The 16,607-nt window shown below is 42.0% G+C and overlaps 1 protein-coding gene across 2 annotated transcripts in view; it reads left to right on the forward strand.

Annotated features, from left to right (window-relative positions):
• The window catches only part of tow (target of wingless), a 65,104-nt gene extending 49,397 nt beyond the window's left edge, over positions 1 to 15,707 (forward strand). For both annotated transcript variants that reach the window (XM_033470521.2, XM_033470529.2), the window contains 3 exons: positions 7,574 to 7,736; positions 10,426 to 10,483; positions 13,466 to 15,707. In XM_033470521.2, the coding sequence (XP_033326412.1) occupies positions 7,574 to 7,736; positions 10,426 to 10,483; positions 13,466 to 14,119 (875 nt within the window). In that variant the 3' untranslated portion in view covers positions 14,120 to 15,707. The remainder of the gene's footprint in view (positions 1 to 7,573; positions 7,737 to 10,425; positions 10,484 to 13,465) is intronic.
• The last annotated feature ends 900 nt before the right edge of the window (positions 15,708 to 16,607 follow it).

Below are 16,607 nucleotides of genomic sequence, written 5' to 3' on the forward strand. Positions count from 1 at the left end.
TAAGAATGTTGTTGCATTGTTCTCGACGACAAAGAAACCGTACATTTTCATGTAACTTTCATTTCTTGTAATCGACTCGAATCATGTTTGATTTTGCATAATGATTCGCAGTCTACTTGCAAGCTTACATACAAGTGATAACTTCAATGAGTTTTTATGCAGTTCATTTAACACTAAATCTACCAACGGCTAAAAGCGACTGACAGAAATTGCTTCGTAAGAATTACAAGATAGGATTTATTCGAAATTTTTACAACTTTTATAATATAGGTTGTCCTAAAATTATGGTACTTCCGGGGAATGAAGAGTTCCTGAGGTCATTTGAAGTAACTCTTTCCTTAGCAAAAATGCGATCCGCGGCTTCGTTTACGAGTTATTAACGAAAAACACTGACCAATCAGAGCGCGAGTGCGGCCGGCGCTTTGCCCCTGTGGCTAATGACCGCGTCGCGCCGGCCGTATCACGCAGCGGCAGTGGTCGCGAAGACGGGGCGCCAGCCGTACACGATCTCTCATTGGCCAGTGTTTTTCGTTAATAACTTGTGAACGACGCCTCGGAGAAAATTTTTGTAAAGGAAAAAGTTACTTCAAATGACCTCAGGAACCCCTCATTTTCCGGAGGTACCATAATTTTAAGACGAAAACTTACAACATTCAAAATCATTCGAATATCCTTACCATTCGAAAATTCTTATTTTTCCGGGGAACGGAGTCGGCGGCGACTGTTCCTCGAGCGATCGAAGCCTCTCGAGCTGCAACCCAATTAAACGCCGCGCCGTCGTCGTCGGTATCGGTTCGGAACGGTTCGAAAAGCCTGCAACGATCGATCCGCGGCTCCGAGAGCTCGGTGTTCCGATTCTCGAGCAATTATTACCGACACGAGAGACCGAATCGCGGCCGCGCGAGCGCATGTATGGTCCATTCATTGGCACGCGAGGCGAGACGAGAGAAGAGACCACGGGGCGAAAGAGAAGCGAGCAGATCGTTGGGAAAGGGGTGCGGGGGGAAACAGCGGAAGGAGAATGAACTCCGATTACAATGAAACGCAAATAAACCCCGGGACACACGCGTCCAAAGAGGCGCTCGGCGATGCTCGGCGACGCTCGGCGACGCGATGGTACACGTGTGTAGGTCAGTAGGTGGCTCCGACGTTGCTCTCGTGCCGTAACCTCGCGCGGCAATTACACTCGGCGACGACGGGTAGACGCCTGTTTCACGATATCGTGCGACGCCCACGCGCCGCGATCCACGACACCTAAGGAATTACCAACTCGTAAAATTAGTCCATCGGTAAATGAACGCTGACGCCGCGATGCCGAGGGAGATAGGCGACGCGCGAGTCGCTTCTCGCGAACTTTTCTCGCTAGCATTAGTTTCCAGATTACTATACTTCTGCGAGAATATTCGTAGGAAGCTGTCGAGACTTAGGAGTTGGAAACAGTTGCGACATTGGTTTCGGTTCTTGGAACAGTTATGGAGAACCGAAGAAGTAGTAGTAAAACGTTTGTTCCGCTTGCTTTTCAGCCTGTGAAAAGGGGATGTACATTTTTGTTTCTCTCCCTTTCTCTTCTTCTTCTTATTGTTTCATTCTCAGCAACATCAAATCACTCGGTAACAAAACATCGTGTGTGTATATGTATTTCTGTACATTAACGCTAGATTTACGGAGCACAAAATACAGTTGTTTTATATTAGTTTATAAAAATAACGATAAGACATTTATCCTGATTTTTAACAAGTGTTATTGTAACTATTGCCGTAAGCAACGTATAAATTGAATAAATAACTCATAAATGTATCTTTACGATATGAATAATCGTAAATTAAAAAATTAGTGACTCGTCATTTTGATGGGTTCTGTAAATCTAGTGTTAAAAATAACAGAATCTAGAAACATATTGATAAAGTTTCTTTTGAAGTTCTTGTTTAAATATAAGTAGATATAGTTCTACTTCACGTAATAAATATATTGTATTTGGATAATCTATGTCCTGATAGATTTGCACAAAAGAAGCAACTTTTGCTTGAAAATCTTTTTTGTATCTTGTACAGCTTGCGAATTACAGCAACGAAATAAAAAATAGCCGAATATTCGGGGGTTAATTCCCACCACTCAAAGTGAATCCTCGCAAAAAAAAACAAAATTACGTAATACATAGTTATGTATACTACTACTACTAAACTATACTAGTTTATGTATACTACATACTAAGAACTTATTTAACAAATCATGCTCCCCCGGGTTTACATTAGTTATCCGAGGGTAAATAGAATCGTATTATTCCTGCGCGCTAAAATAAAATACAATGTATCATATAATCTCGAATTAAGATAAAACATGGCATTGGATATTAACAATAAAATGAAACGGCTGCTTTTGATAGCGCTGGACTGGATTTGTACGATTGAAAAATAAAAATGGAATAGTAAAATATGGCTCGTAAGATAAGATAGAGTACAGTAACATAAAGTAAAACAAAGCGTAAAATCGGATATAATAAAATAAAATCAGGTACTCAACGTAACGTAAAATAGAACGACATAAGATAAAACAGAGTACAGTAACATAAAGTAAAATAAAGCATAAAATCAGATATAATAAAACAAAATAAAATAAGATCAGGTACTCAACGTAACGTAAATTAGAACAACGTAGGATAAAATACGATAAAATCAAATAGAATATCATACGATAAAATAAACTAGATAACCCATCTATAAGGAACGCGTACGTTCTACATACGCTCTACACATCCCCAAAGTTTCAGAATTTTCTGAATTTCCGGGTTGGGGATCATCCCTTGTTAGTATTTTACATTCCAAACTGAACCGTCGTTTTTGCTTCACCTCACACGCGATTCGTTTCTTTTTACTCTTCTGCAACCGAGACAGATCACGGTGGCCCCGAGCAACCGCCTTTGATAGAGCCTAGACCCCCAGCCCTTCGGTAGCCCTAGAAGTCAATGTTAATCCGCCCTTCCAGCGAAAGGTTTCTCCGATCGGATAATACTTCACCGAGTATAACGGTACAGAGGAAGTTGTCTTGCTAATTCCATTAATGATCCCGAAGGCTGGTTATCCAACAATGTATCCGAGCGTTAAGCCGATCAAAAGAGAACGTTGCTGGTATTCCGATGTGTTTCTGCTTTTTATTCGACTCTCCGTGAAAGTAGCCAGCCAGCCAGCCTTGGGATCGGTGGGACAGGTGCAGGAACGCCTAGGAGCTGATAGAGACGATTCGAATGCATCCAAGGATCCAAGGTAGCCGAGATGGACGATGGGAAATCGATAAGCTGCCGGTATTTCCGCCGCGGAAATTGATAGCGGAATTTCAGTTCGCCGCGTCCGTGGCATCGATCAAATCGGACCGGACTATTTCTGATTCGATTGCTAGCTAGACATTGTTGAGGATCCCGGCGTATCTGTTCCATTTCGTAATGATTAACACTCGGGTATTCGAGTCGTTCGTGACCTCGCCCAAAATCCTTCGAACCAGAGATATGCACTTCCGCTCAAGGACTTCGCGTTTAATAAATTAGCGACGGTCATTGGATTTTTGTTGGACTTTGGCGTGCGAACGTCCTCAACGCTAAATACGTCCCGATATCTCCAGTCCTTGAATTGTCTATCGTAGATACAGAACTTTAAATTGTATCACGACGGGTCAAGCACTCTGTTTAAACTTTCTGACGGGATTTCTGCAATGAAATTGTACTAAATTTCTCAATGGAATTGTGCTAAACGATGCATTATTTCTACACATAAATCGTAAACCATGAAATATCGGCAGGCTTGGTGTTAATTCAATAAATATTATTAGTTGAAATAAGGATAATCTTGTTCTAAACCATAATAATTTGCATGGGTGCATCATCCTTTCTACGCGTAAATCGTAAACCATGAATTATCGGCAGGCTTGGTGTTAATTCAATAAATATTACTAGTTGAAACAAGGATAATCTTGTTCTAAACCATAATAATTTGGAATTTAGAATTTACGTAAATATACGAGTTCTGTACCCTTTAGTGTCCCAAAAATATTAAAAATTGTACAACAATTATACGAAAATTATATATTGCACAACAATTGCACGCAGAACCATCACGGGATCATAATACAGTAATTTCTCCCTAATTCGCGCTCAGATTGCGCACAAAAACGGACAATTTGGGTAGAGGAGGTACGATTATTCGCGTATCAGGAAGCAATTACTGTCCTGTCGTCAACATATTCAAATTGTTAACACTTTGACTACCAGGTCACCCACGCATGACCGCCGGAATCATTGTACTCGTGTTTGAAAATTAATTGTTACGCTAATCGATTGCATATTCGCAGTTTTATTGAGATCCGCGAAACGTAAGGATATCGAAAACGTAATCGATGCCATACAATTTAACTTTTCGCATTTTTGTGCGAAATCTGAGCGCGAATTAGGGAGAAATTACTGTAGTTGCAAAGCACTAGGTACATGGAAATTCTGAAAGTGTGAAATGCGTATATGATTCTGAAAATTTCTAAACAATATTCGCTGCGAGACTATTTAGGCTCCGCGAGCACGATTACCGGATAGTATCGAGAACTTGGATGGCGCACGAGTCCGCGGTATGCCGCGTTATCTGTCACGTTTCCGCGAGAACCGCGTAATTGGCGTCGATAAGGTTTCCAACACCTGGCAGCAATCGCCGCGCGAAGACGATGTTCCACGATCGTGGCACCGTTGCAGCGTTTCGACGGCCAGAAAACACGGTGTGCCGCGGAATCCTCTGTACGGGTTCTATTTGGCGTGTGCCGTCCCGTCGTGTAAACAGATCAGACAAGGTTAGGTAACGATATTAAGGCTTTAACAGGATTACGCGGTGCGGCGATCAAACAGCCGAAGACTTACCGCGGTGCGGGGAACAAATCGCCGGGCCTTGCGGCCTATTATAACGCGCCCCCGACGGCTCTATTACGACCGATAGAATCGCGGACGACGGATTTTCTCCAATTAGGCCGAACCGATCGAGTTGGCCGCTTTGTTGCGGGACCGGAAACGGAATTCGATCGCGAAACACGGCCGCGTAATTGTCGGCGCGACCGCAAATTGCTGGATCGACGCGTTCCATTTTCTCCCTTTTCTCCGATTTTTATCCCGCTTTTTTTTTCGTTTTTTCCCCTCCCCAACGTTACTTCCCGTTTTTCCCAGGTTTTTTCCCCGTTTTTATTTACTCCGCGTCCTCTCGTCCGTTTTCCATTACGAGCAGAGATACGATTCGATTCGATCTTCGAGCGTATTCCACGGTCCAATGATTTCCGTCTCTCCTCGCCTCGTCTCGCTTCTATTCTCTTCTCTTCTCGTCGCTTCGGCTCCGCGGTTAAAACGATTCCGCGCCTCGCGGCCCCGGCTTTTTTCCGTCGATAAGTATTATCAGCCTCGGTCTCACTGGACCTCCCATTGTCCAGCAATTCTCCGATCAGCTGCGTCGCGACGGAGCCCACTTGTTGGCCGACATCAGTCGAAACAATTATACGTGGCGGGGTAAACAAGCCTGGTGTTGCCAAACCGATTAATTTGGAACAATTCCGGATCTTTTGCGAGAAGTAGATTTTTGGAAATAATAGTTATCAGACTGCGGATTTTATGCGTTTATGGGAAAATTAAGTAGTTGCCATTGAAAGCGGCAGAGAGAATAACAGAATTTAAGTTGTCAATATATTAAATTTTATTTTATTGTCATTTGATGTCAATTTATTAAATCAGTTTTATTAAATATTTACTTGTAAGTTATAAAAATAATTAAAGAAGGAGTGAACTGTCTGTACAGTTTTTATTTCGCATGAAGTTCCGCAGTCTGATAATCATAGATGCATATACTTTAGGTTAAAAGAATTATTAGAAGTTTTTAAATTTGATTTTATATTTTATTTTTATTTTTATTTCTATATTATTTTATATTTTATTTTATATCCTATTTTTATTTTATTTTCATGGAAATAATAATTACACTTTTCACTAATTATCTATTTTGTAAATATCTTTTATTAACCAAGGACGATCAAAATATGCTTACTCTTTACGAGATGTCTACGCTAACTCGATTAATTCATATCGGGTAATAATCACCAATTTGCTAGATTGATTTTTGTATTCAACATATCCGTTGAAATTCGCCGAAAATGAAAGTCATGAAGCCTGAAATGAATTTTCCCAAAAATAACAGAATAATATATTCTAAAACTGAAAAGATAGTGTTAAATTGACACCGGTAAGGGACTAGGGTTAAAGGTCAAGGTTTCTGGAAGGGTCTGACGACGGAGTGTGGAAGGCAAATGTTGCCTTCTGGTGAGAGGACTATGATCGACTGTGATCGACTGCGATCGACTGTGATTGATTATGATTGACGGTGATTGACCGTGATTGACTGCGATTGACTGCGTCAAAGAACGCGTATCTTCGATTTCGAGAATAATTTCCAAACAGACCCGTAGTTTAGGCTCCCGTTGAGGACCGGCTGATTCCAGGAATTGCCAGAACGCTGCTAGAAGCGCGGCACCGAGAACCGCGTGGACGAAGCTCGGCTCGTTGCGTCGAACCCTCGCCTCGGCGTGTCATTTATAGCCAGCTGTCGGTCTATTTTAATCGAATACTCCGGTTGGACTCGGGCCCGAGTGTGACGGCCCTTAAAAGTGTCAAGCGGCTCGCGATAAGATTGAGCGTGTTTACGAGCGCAGTCTTGAACCTTGCACTCGTGTGTCGTGAACACTTTCGCTCTTTCATTACGTACCCCCCACCACCCTCCGGAAGTAATTAGGGCACCTGCTTATTTGGTATAAATTGTAATATTCCGTTCGGTTTAAGCAATGTCTGCGAGTCTGCGATACGACGTCATATCGTCGACAGTACATATCAAGTTATAAGTGTTTGTCATTTGTGCAATTAGTTTAATCATTTAGTGCATTTTCTTCATTGAAACCGAGTTTAGGACATATTTCATACTCTTCGCTCGGTACGACGCGCATCGATTTCTAATATATTTTCTTAATACGTGAAACACATAATACAAAATGTATGAACCAAAGACTATCAAAAATAATAGAAATAATAGATAATAATAATAGAATATATAATAGATAATTATATATAATAATAGATAATATTATTATTATCTTATTATTATAATAATTATTATTATTATATTTTATTATTATATTATATATTATTATTATAGAAAAACTAATGAAACGGATGCCGAAGTTAGTTGAAAAAGTAATTAAAAAATGCGGTGAACATATCGACGAGAAGAAAATTTCATTTTCTTTTATAAAATTGACGTTATTTTTATTGCAACATAAAATATATTTATATACTTGCTACAGTTTCATACAATTAACTTTGAAATAAATTTTAAAAACTTACTACAATTTTATATCGGTTTTTCTTATTCATCTAACTTTCTTCCTAATACTTTTGGAGGGGGGTGTACGCGACTCCCGATGCAGCTCACGGCAAACGCGGTCCGAGTTGCCGATCTCTTCTACAGGAATTTCCCGTTCGCGAGCTCTGTCGACTAACGTTTACACGTTGTTTCAGGTTCCGCGTCGGTGGAACAGAAAAACGGCAACGGAAACGCGAAGAACAACAAGACGAACAACAACGGGGTCGAAGTGAACAGGAACGAGGAGCAGAATGGTACCGGCGATAAGGGCAAGAAGAAGCCGAGTGCACCTGGAAACGGTCCTCTGTTGCAGCAAACGTAAGTTTCGATGCATCCGATGCATCCGATGCATACGCGAGCGAGCTGTTGTGCGGTTGTTACATTTCGTAGACTATCAGAGTCGAAACGCACTCGGTGAAAAATAACGGAGCACAGTGGTACCTTCTCCCAAAAATTTGTTATAATTATTATCATTATTCATTTAGCGTTTACTGGTCGAAACCGTTTGCTACAAAGACAAAGAAAACACAATGTTGCTTTATAAGGATGCCAAGATTATGTGTTCATTTTTATTATAATGTAGATAGATGTGCTTGTTAAAATCAAATTCGATCATTTTCTACGAAAGAATCTTTATAATGTGTCAGCAACTTTGAAACAAAATATGTGAAAGCAAATACATATGTATGTCAAAATATTGCAAAGCACGGGGATTCGCTTACTTTAATGGTTCACATCTCGATAACCATGGATTATAAGTAGAGACTCCATTATCCGAACACTTATTTTTTAATAACTAATTTTTGCTATTCATTATAACTAATTTTAACTATTTTTTAAATTAATATTTTTACAATATTCTGGTATCCAAACGTTCGTTTATCTGAAAATTTCATTCAAGTTCTCTACCAATGATTGCTAATCGTTTGTTTTTGAAATTATAATTTTAGATTTCAAATATATTTTACAAAAAAATATATATAGTAGAATATTACAAAAATGATCTTTTGGATCGGAGAGTCTCTGCAGTATTTTTAAATTTCAAACGTCATTCGACATTCTAGAATGTCTACAATACGTATACGACATCTTAGTAAAATTATAAATTTAAAAAATTACTAATCATTGGCAGAGAACTTGAATGAAATTTTCAGACGATAGAATGTTTACAAATATATAATAGAATATTACAAAAGTGTTCCTTCGGATCGAACAGTCTCTGCAATATTTTTGAATTTCAAACGTCATTCGACATTCTAGAATGTCTACAATACGTATACGACATCTTAGTAAAATTATGAATTTAAAAAATTACTAATCATTGGCAGAGAACTTGAATGAAATTTTCAGACGATAGAATGTTTACAAATATATAATAGAATATTACAAAAGTGTTCCTTCGGATCGAACAGTCTCTGCAATATTTTTAAATTTCAAACGTCATTCGACATTCTAGAATGTATACAATATGTATGCGACATCTTGCCGCTATGCACTTCGAAAATAACATTTTGGCCAACCTTTTCTGAAAAGTGTGCGTCCACTGTGCGATGTCGCGAGTCGGTAATCCCGATGGAGCTGTAAACCGGTGTTCCCGGGAACTTTCGACCCGGAAAGCAACCGAGGACGTCCTCGGCGTCCTCGGAAGAACCGTTGTTCATCATTTTAAGAAGAGGTCGCGCACCGTGTCGCGATGAGTAATCGATCGTTATCATCTTTGCGGCTCCTCCGAGTTTACCGCACCGTATCGTCGCTTCCTTCGGGCACGTTTCATCCGGCTGCGACGACGAGCCAGCGTCGTCCGCCTTTCTCGCTCTAACTTCTTCTAAATATAATATCTTTCGGTCGTCGGTCGATTCGCGTTGCATAATCCGTTATTCGCATCCACGCTGTGCCGCCGCGGTCCACGAATAGATCCGTCAGAGATAAATAATAGTGCCACTTCAAAATAACCGCGAAACCGACGACGCGCCGCGAGCCACGCCTCCTCCTCGTCGAACGCCATTTTTACGGCGTGCGCGTCGATGGAACGCGAACCAATGGTGCCCCCGGACCGCCGACCGTTCGAAACACACCTGTAGATCTGTTGTCTTCGTGCCAGAAACGTTTCACGCAATTCTGTGAACTGTATAGGGGAGCGCTGCTTTTTATTTCAGCGAAGATTACAGAAATATTAAACCCTCGCCGTACTTTAACGAGTCAGGCTCGCGGTGCAGATTTCTAGTAATATCCTATTAACATTAAACCTACCAAGTCGGTCAAAATGACCGGTTTTACATTTTGTATTTTAAAATTGCTGAAATTATAGAGACTTTTTCATAGGATATTATTAAATGAATTTCACAGTCCCGAGTATTCGTTGTAATAAAAATTATGGGAAGTCTAAATAGATTCGGTTTTATCGTTCTTAGAGAGCAACAGAAATTCGTTGCTTTTAGTGCTCGGTAGGTTTAGTATTAAATATCAATATTATTCCGTCTATCTTTTTTTAAGCCAGAATAAAATTGTGCCCTCTTGTAATCAATATTTTAATCATCCCAATAAATGTAGACACGCGATAAACATAAATTTTCTTTTCTTTCGAAGAAATTATTACAATCGAAAATATGCTTATTCATTTTTTTAATTATGAAGAAAATGGTACGGCAAGGGGTTAAACGACTTATCGAATGCTAGTTTGAAAGATCGGTTCTTTTGCTATGAGAGTGCAGAGTGTCAACGAGTTTCTCCTACCTTCGCATTATTTTCAATTGTTTTAAAATATCCATTTTGTTCCGTTCGTCAATTGGTCCCATCGAATGGAACGGTGTAACGAAACAAAGTAATATTGCTATTAAACTTGTAAATACCGCTTTCTTATTCATTGTGAAATAATCCTTTCGATAAAAAGAAGCAAAAAAAGAGATGCGTGAAATTAAGCCAGGTGCGTTTCGACCGGTCCCGTACTTTACAGATCCAGCCGACTTTCACGCGAAATTAATCGATCGCTTCTCTTTCGATTTTACAGAGAGATATCCACCAGCCAGCTCGACTTCTTCAAGATGCTCGACGAGAAGATCGAAAACGTAAGTTTCCGAAGCAAGAATCACGCCGCTCCTTGTTCATCCGTTCGCTAGAGAAGACGAGTTTCGATTTGCCTCGCAATTCGCTTATTCCTTCGACCGATCCGCGCGCTGTACATAGATACATTCTGCGCCGGTCTCTGCGATCGGAACAGATTAAGGGGACAAACGCTCTAGTTTCTCGTCCTTGCGACGCCGGATTGAGTTCTGTGAACACGAGCAGCCTGGTCGAATCAGAGTCCGATACGCGGCCGTAGCGGCCGGAAGCGAGCGAATGTGCCCCGGAAACTGGCCTCCGGCTATCGAATGTCCTCGAAACACCCTGGAGTTATGGACACCCTGGCCGGAGATCGGTAACAATGCTGGATACCCGATAACCGCCGTGGATCTCGATCCAATCAACGAACGCGAGCAGAATACAGTAATGTCTCCCTAACTGACGCTCAGATTGCGCGCAAAAGTGGACAATTTGGGAAAAGGAGATACGATTATTCGAGCCTTGCGACTCCGTTTTATAGTTACGAATTGTCAACAATTATGAAAACGAGCCGCAAAACTCGAATAATCGTGTGTCGCCTCCTCTCAAATTGTCAATTTTTGTGCACAATCTGAGCACAAAGTCAGTTAGGGAGAATTTACTGTATTGTTAAAATCGTCGAATCGAGACGAGGATTGCATATTATAAATAACTCGCATTAATATTATTTATAACTTTTTACTCGTAAAAAAATACCTAACTTGGTCACACGACTTGGCGCATTTCGTGAAAATTAGTCTTTCGACTCATAGAACAGTTCTAATTGTTTTTTAAAGTATAAAGAAATCTGACGATGTGAAAATTATTTTGGAATTTTATTATTATTATATATATTTATATAATAATAATATATATAATATATATTAATATATTATTATAATATATATAATATATTAATATATAATAATTTCATATATTTATTATTATTATTTTTCCTTTCGCTGGATATACGCACAAAGGATGATACCTTTCGGATAGACCAACGAGCAACGATCCAGCATCGTCCGACGTTCGTTCGTGCCAGAATTCGCGTCGCGACGAAGAATGTACCCTTTAACGGCCCCATTAGACATTGCGTCATTCCGTGACCGGCGAATCGTCCTTGTTGCGGACTCGTTGCCGCCTTTCCCACGCGATCCGAGCCGCACATAACCACGCTTTTATCCCGGTTATGGAAAGATCGGGATCAGCCTCGAATTACGCGAGCCGAGCGGCTGTCTCGCTTCCATCGCATCTGTCGCATCTATCGCTTCCATCGCGTCGGCGAAACGCGCGCTCGAATCAGGCCATGTAAAATAGACGTCCCCTTAAGGCTTCACCGGCCTTGCGGTGCAGCCTTGTTGCAATAATAATATTAATCCGCGCGTCGCGACGCAGCGGTCGCTGGTTGCCGGCGGATCTCGCAGCTTTCATCGACTGCTCGCCGACGGTTATCGATCGTGGGACGCGAATTTCCGCCCTCGCCTACGCCTCTGCATTAAGGCACGTTGGTCCGGAGGTCGGTAATTGTTAGCCGAAAAATTATTTTTTTTTTATTTTTCATATTATGATATTTTGTTTCTGCTGTAATGCGACTGTCCTTTGAAACCATGAAATCCAAATGATGTTTGTCAGAGAACTTTACGGCGAAACGTAGCGTTGCAAAGAAAAAATTTATCGAATCGAAGCTAATTATTTTAATTATTTGTTATTAAACGTAACAATGCAAGCTTCAGATATATTTTCACGTATGCGAACGCTTACATTCTAGTTATTTCGTTATCCGCGCCCTTTAGTCTGCTAAGTATCGTCCATCGGAGCCGCCATTTTGAATCTCAAATCTTTAGCTTCAAATTCGCTGTCGATGGACCGCGAATTTTATGCATTTATGAGAAAAATGAATAGGTCGAATATAAAATCGTAAGGTCATTAAAAGAAGAATTCGAGTATATTGTCGCATCATTTTAATTGCCAGAAGCGGAGAAACATTTTCATTTAACGTACGTTTCTCGCAATCAACTCAATTTCTATTACGCACGAAAGCGACCTCGAGATCTCTAAATCACAAAGATCCGGGAAACTCGTCGAAATTCCGACTTTCGGCCAAAAAACGACCGACATATCTCTGCTGAACAACTTGGACACCTTGGCTTATCCAAAGCACGCACCCGGTCGTACTTGACTCGATTTCGCGAGAGCGTTGCGCAGTTCGATCAACGGCAGCGCAATATCCAAGTTCGATGCACCGGTTTCCCTGTTCTCTCGTCGGTCGATTAGTTAACGACGCGATAAAACGTTCCGTCGCGGCAAACGGAGAATTCCAAAGCTAGGGACAATGCAGCAGCAAACTTGTTTACTAGCGCGTTCGATGCGCAACCGAGGCGCTACAGGCTAGCCCCGCGGGCGGAACAATGTTGCGCTAAATATAGACGGAAATGTCGAAGCGAGCCGGAGCTTTCTAAACAAGCGACGGCGTTGCGAAACGCGCGATTCGAGTTTATCGAGATTCCGCGAAAATGATTTCGCGAGTGCTGCCGCGCTTTTCGGTTCGTCTCTCTCTCTCTCTCTCTCTCTCTCTCTCTCTCTCTCTCTCTCTCTCTCTGTGTGTGTGTCTGTCTCTCTCTGGGCTGCTCGTTAGTAGGATAGTGTGCTAATGCCGGCGAATCGGTAATTGGCACGGAGCGCCGCGTAGCTGCCGGTAATTAATGCTAATCGAAAGTTCGATGCACCGTCGTTGCCCTTGTTTACGGTGCTGCATAGAAACGCGACACGTTACTGCGCGGTAAACGCGGAAGACTTTGGCCAGACAAGGTCACCGACTGTCTGACTACTCCCACCTTTTCCACCGTATCGCCGCGCCTCCCGTTCGGATTTGCGACGTTCGACGGCCGATCGCGTCCCCCGCGTGTCGGTTCACCGACGAATATAACCGTCTCTACAGACGATAATTGTGGACGAATTGATTGCAGGGTCCGGACTACGACGAGAGCCTGGACGCGACGACCCGGGCCGAGCGACTCTCCAGCCATCTGCGGCAGTGGGAGCTAGCCAGCGTGAGCTGGTCGAATGTCCGGAACTCGATCTCGAACTCGTCCCGACACAGCCTGAGCGCCAAGGACCGGGAGGGAATGAGAAACATCGTGGGCGGCAGGCCGGAGAGCGCGCCCATCTACACGAGGAACGCGAACAGGGTGGACGGTCTGCAGGAGACCCATCATTGCCCCTCGCCGAGCATGCCCCGGCACGTGTTGGAGTCGATCACGCAGAGTCCCACGCAGAGCTTGAAGAACGCGACGCCGCCGGGCAGCGGCTCGTCGCCGACCAGCCTGCGCTATCACGACACCTATAAGGAGTGCAACGCGAACCAGCCGTTGAAGTCCGTGAAGGTGCACTACGCCGGCCAGAGCCCCGTCAACGGGGAGTACGTGACGCAACAGGCGCTCTATCGCGAACAGTATTTGCAGCAGACCGGAATAATCACGGTGCCGCCGCAGTACACGGCCGGCTCGCCGGCCGGCAACCTTCTCAGGAACAATCCGTACGTGCAACAGTATCAGATCACCAGTCCCCAGCATTTCTCGACGCCGAGGAAGCGCGGATTCAACGCCGCGCAAATGACGTGACCGGGATCACCGTGTACCACCAGATAAGACTGAACACGAGACGCTCCGAGAGTCCGAGAGAGTGAGTACAGAGTAGTCGGCCAGAGTACAACGAGAAGAGCAAACAGAAAGAGAGAGAAAGAGAAAGGATAAAGAAGAAAGAGAGAGAGAGAGAGAGGGAGAGAGAGAGCAGAGAACAACAACATCCCGGACCGAGAGATCACCCGCGACGCGGTTGATCATCCTCGGATCGTCCCAGCGACGACGCGACTCTGCGAGCGAACAGAAAGGAGAGAGATAGCCCCTCCCGGCGGCTGGAGACTGACCAACGGACGGAGAACGATACGGATGCTTCTCTGTATGTTCCTAACACGATTCCGTACATATTTTCCAAGCGATCGGCCGTTCGCCGTAGTCAACGGACACAACGCGTCGCGTATCTCCGCGTTTAAGTCGGTGTTTTGGCCTAAAGACGAGTCGTCGATCTTTAGTTCGGAAACAACGCGACGATCGTCGTAGAATCTACCCCTCGTATGCCCCCTAGCCCTACCCTCCGTCTGATTCTTCGAAAGTCTTACCAGAATTCTTCGCTGCAAGTGCCAAAAAATTGTTACGCGTCGCGCAAGCCCGAGCGCGTCGCGGTCAAACGAGAGACATTGTCCGTTGAAACGATACTCCGTTCATATTGTAATTCGTGTAAATTGATAACTTTTTCGATGTGTATATGATCTATACATACATACATAAATATACGTATATGTATAATGTACATGCATATATGTATGTATTATGCGTATAATATTGTTCTGTTTTCGTTCGTTCCTGTATTTCGTTTCTCTTTTTCTAATCGGGTAGCGTATCCGTGTACCAGCTCTTTGGTAAGTGTATATTTCTCCAAACAGAAAGATATTGTACAAGCGAAATATTTCAGGAAGGAAACAGCGCTGATCTATCAATTTCGCCGTAGCGTTTTGTATAATTGTATTAGCGGCATATATTTCCGGATATATACACGTATCTATATATACGGATATATACACATAATATCTATATACTATATGGGTGCGTGTATGTGTGTGTCTGTATGTGTATGTATATATATGTATATACACGCGCGCGCCTCACCCCATCCACCTACCCACCCACCCACCCACTCACTCACTCACACGCATACACACAGATATACACCTGGCATATACGTATGGTATGCATTTATGTATGTATCGAGACCGTTGAAACGACAGATCCACCGACGAGAGAAAGAAAATCAGACATCGGATGTGTGTAGGAATCTTTTACTTATACCGTGTATAGATTCGCTGTATATGTAATGTACTTGTATCGATATACATTTAACTTAACGTGATGACTGTATATTTATATGTTGACCATGTTTTCGAAGGAAAAAGAAAGTTAACTATATATAATAGTTGATGATGATGAGAATTTTATATTTCATGTTACTACGAGTACGCTCTGTATTGTGGGATACACACTTCAAACGAATTCGCTGCATCACACTGTCGACAACTGTGACTACTACTATCTTTTGTTCCGTTGAACAATTTTTTTTTTGTACAAATAAATTCGTAATTTTTCCCCAATGAAATCTTCTTCTGCTCCAATTCTGCTTCTTATCTTAAACTAAACTTTCGAGGGCGTTGAATATGTTTAAAAAAAATATTCCATTTCTCTTTGCGTCCGCTTTTGAACGATGCACGTGGAAAACCAATATTAGAAGCCTGTTGCCTCTAAGCGAACAATAAAAATATTGGTGCTATTTAAGCGGTTCTTGTTACATAACGGAACCGAAATCTATCGACAAGCGGATTGGAAAGATGGGATGACACTCGACGATAGATTTACGTCTTTTTGTTCTACGTCATCGAACGATTCTCTAGCCACAAGACAACGGTCAGCAAGCAAGTCCCCGTGTAATCCGATTTGACAATTGGTTAATAAGATTTGGTTGCACTGAAACCCCTAAGGTAGCGATCTAATTACATTTATTTATAAAACAAATGTGTACACGCTCGTCGGAACATTCCTGTAATTTTAGGGAAAAGAATTTTGTTGACTAGGTTTCCCTTTATGTTGCTTTACATTGAACAAATATTCATTGAAGAAATATTGGAAGACAAAGTGCATATGCCAGTCCAAGTTTTGTCTAGAGCACAGGCTTAAAAATTGTTTCAGGTTTAGTAGATAATATCTATATCCTACACCCTACCAGGCCTTTCCACCCTAAAACATAAAATGAAATGCATGTGATACTTTTCTTATTAAAAATATTAATTATGGTAAAATTAGGGCATAAAAAACTAAACCGAGGACACATAATTGTTCAGGAGAATCTTCTGTAATCGTAATTAATTGTTAAACTGCGTTATTGTTGTCTGATTCTCTTACACGATATCAATCCAGCAAATATGCCCTAATTTTGCCATAATTAATATTATTAGGCGACTGTGCAGTTAGTATAATGTGGGCGATTGTAGCGCCTCTTTTG

Source organism: Megalopta genalis, chromosome 1 (genome assembly GCF_051020955.1).
Source record: "Megalopta genalis isolate 19385.01 chromosome 1, iyMegGena1_principal, whole genome shotgun sequence".
In the NCBI taxonomy this organism is placed as follows: domain Eukaryota; kingdom Metazoa; phylum Arthropoda; class Insecta; order Hymenoptera; family Halictidae; genus Megalopta; species Megalopta genalis.